Raw genomic sequence first — 2,937 nt, 5'->3', positions numbered from 1 at the left:
TTGATATCTCACAGTTCTGAGAGAAAAAAAAGTCAGAATTGTAAGAAAAAAGCAATAGTAAGAGAAAAATGTCAGAATTGTGAGTTATAAACTCAGAATTGCAAGCTAACTAGTCAAAATTGTGAGAAAAAAGTCAGAATTGCGAGTTATAAACTCAGAATTGCAAAGAAAAAAGTCAGAATTGCGAGAAAAAAGTCAGAATTGAAAGTCAGAAGTCAGAATTGCAAGATATAAACTCGCAATTACAAGAAAAAAGTCAGAATTGCAAGAAAGAAGTCAGAACTGCAAGATATAAACTCGCAATTACGAGAAAAAAGTCAAAATTCCGAGTAAAAAGTCAGAATTGCGAGAAAAAAAGTCAGAATTGTGAGGAAAAAAGTCAGAACTGCAAGATATAAACTCGCAATTACGAGAAAAAAGTCAAAATTCCGAGTAAAAAGTCAGAATTGCGAGAAAAAAAGTCAGAATTGTGAGGAAAAAAGTCAGAACTGCAAGATATAAACTGGATAAAATATAAAACAAGGTAATTGCGACTTTTTATCTTGTAAAAACGGGCTTCCATAGTGAGCCACTCCAGGCAAAACAGAACCTTTTATTAAGCTAAAAGTACAAGTAATTTCTGTATTTCTTTTCATATAAGGATGATTTAATCTTTAAATCAACCAATTAAATTCAGCTCAACAAGTACTATGAGATTCATCCTTTAATTAACACAAATGAATTAAGGCTCACAGAATCTGCTGTAGTACCTGTACGCTTCATCTAACGACATGTCCATCTTCTTCATGATGTAAGCGATGGCGATGGTGGCCGAGCGAGAGATTCCCGCCAAACAGTGGACCAGGACTCTGGCGTTACTGGCCTTGGCTTTCTCTGACAGGAAACACACAAAAACACTTCCTGTCAGCTGACCTCCCACTCTCAACATGACCCTCATTATTAGTTCTACAGTCACATGAGCATGTCTGACCGATGAAATCTGTGAAAGTTAATCTGGGAGAAATTAAATGTTTACAAAGTTCAAAACACTATAACTGCTAACTGGAAGGAAAACAAACTAAAACTGAACTGGAAAAACTCTCTTCCTCTTTAAGAACCTACATAGAAGTTTGGTTTGTTTTGTAATTTTTTTGGAGTAAATGGACTGATTATATTAGGGCATACATTTTAGTACAATAATGTCAATGTGACTGTTTTTGCACGAAAATAGTTCCAAACAAACTTAGCAGCAGAACTGTCGCGCGTCTCTGAGCAACACACAGCGTCAGCGGTGTTTCGTTAGGCTACTGAATGGTTCGCATTTTTGAATTAATAATTTGAGTCAATGATTCGTTTGAATGCCTCAATGACTCGCTCATTAAGACAGGCAACTTGCTGCCACCTGCTGGCGGGTTACTTTCAAATTTAAAAGTAACTTTTTATTTTTATTTTATTACAACTTTTCATATTTGTAAATAAAAAAACCTGATCTAAAACACCAAGCTCACAGCATTATTTATGCTGTTGTAATTTTGCAGTGTTAATGCATTCATGCTACATTTCAGCTTCATTAAATTGTCTGTGTAAATGCATCTAAATGCCACTTCAGCTGCTTGGTAACAGCCCTATAGAGTCTTATTATATTAAGTGAAATTATGAATAAAATGTAAGAATTTGATATGAAAGATGACACATGCATTTAACCTTATTAGGTTAGGGGGAAATGTATGGAAGCCCGTTTCCGCCACTGAATTAAAAATAAAAGAGGTAATTGCGACTTTTTATCTCGCAATTCTGACTTTTTTTCTCAGAATTGTGAGATATAAACTTGCAATTCTGAGAACATGTCAGTCTTTTTTCCCCCCTCAAAATTGGACTTTAACTCGCACACTGCAAAAAATGGCTTATCTTACTTAGTATTTTTGTCTTGTTTCTAGTCAAAATATCTAAAAATTCTTAAATCAAGATACTTTTACTAGATAAGCCAATTGACTTAAGATATTTAGTCTTGTTTCCAGGGAGAAAAAACTAAATTAAGTGCATTTAGCTTAAAACAAGAGTATTTTACTTACCCCACTGGCAGATAATTTTACTTGTTTTAAGCAAAATGCACTTCATTTCGTTTTTTTTTCTCCCTGGAAACAAGACAAAAATACTAAGCAAGATAAGCCATTTTTTGCAGTGCAATTGCGAGTTTATATCTCGCAATTCTGAGAAAAAAAGTCAGAATTGTGAGATAAAAAGTCGCAATTACCTTTTTTTTTCATTCAGTGGCGGAAACGGGCTTCCATAGAAATGCCCTTTTTATAGGCAAAAAAAAAGAAAGACCTGGAAATCAATTCAAATAAATTTTAATATGCAGTAACTTTAGTCATATAAAATGTAATTTTCCAGCAACAAAATTGTGGCCAGTGAAAATGCTGAGTGGCTAGTAATTTTGGAAAACCATTAACAGTGGCTGATGAGCAAAAGAGTTAATGTCAAGCCCTGTATACAGTGAATACTTGTATTTATACTTGTATTGCAGTAAAAAATGTGGTGTTTAACCGGAGTACGGTGGTGGGGGTGCTTGACATGTGTCAAACACTAGAAAGGGGTGCACGCTGCAAAAAGTTTGGGAACCACTGCTGTGGGGTATGTGTGCATTTCTTGTCTTTTATCCATGTTAAATATGAAATGTCAAAAGATGATTTTGATAAAATACACACAAACACCCGTCTGCCTGTGTGTGTGTCTCTCCATCTGGCTGTCATGTGTGTGTATGTATCGCAGCTGCTGCTCAAACCAGACGAGCTCACCAGACCATCTACAAGCCCCTCCCATATGCTAATGAGGCTAGAGGTGACCTGGGGGTGGGGGGTCAGAGGTCACAGTCAAAGCCCTTTGTCACAGCTCTAATAGAGAATAGAGAGAGAGAGAGAGTGTGTGTGTGTGTGTGTGTGTGTGTGTGTGGGGATA

At 36.0% G+C, this 2,937-nt stretch overlaps 1 protein-coding gene across 1 annotated transcript in view; it reads right to left on the bottom strand.

The window, feature by feature from the left end:
* Nucleotides 1–2,937, bottom strand: part of LOC107662214 (dual specificity protein phosphatase 16-like) — a 27,286-nt gene that overhangs the window by 3,214 nt on the left and 21,135 nt on the right. Inside the window, exon 6 of the mRNA XM_016452145.1 lies at nucleotides 750–873. Coding sequence (XP_016307631.1) covers nucleotides 750–873 — 124 coding nt within the window. The remainder of the gene's footprint in view (nucleotides 1–749; nucleotides 874–2,937) is intronic.

The sequence above is a fragment of the Sinocyclocheilus anshuiensis genome, unplaced genomic scaffold (assembly GCF_001515605.1).
Source record: "Sinocyclocheilus anshuiensis isolate Anshui unplaced genomic scaffold, SAMN03320099.WGS_v1.1 scaffold1543, whole genome shotgun sequence".
Classification (NCBI taxonomy): domain Eukaryota; kingdom Metazoa; phylum Chordata; class Actinopteri; order Cypriniformes; family Cyprinidae; genus Sinocyclocheilus; species Sinocyclocheilus anshuiensis.
The sequence above is the reverse complement of the archived record's forward strand: the minus strand, read 5'-3'. Positions and strand labels throughout refer to the sequence as shown.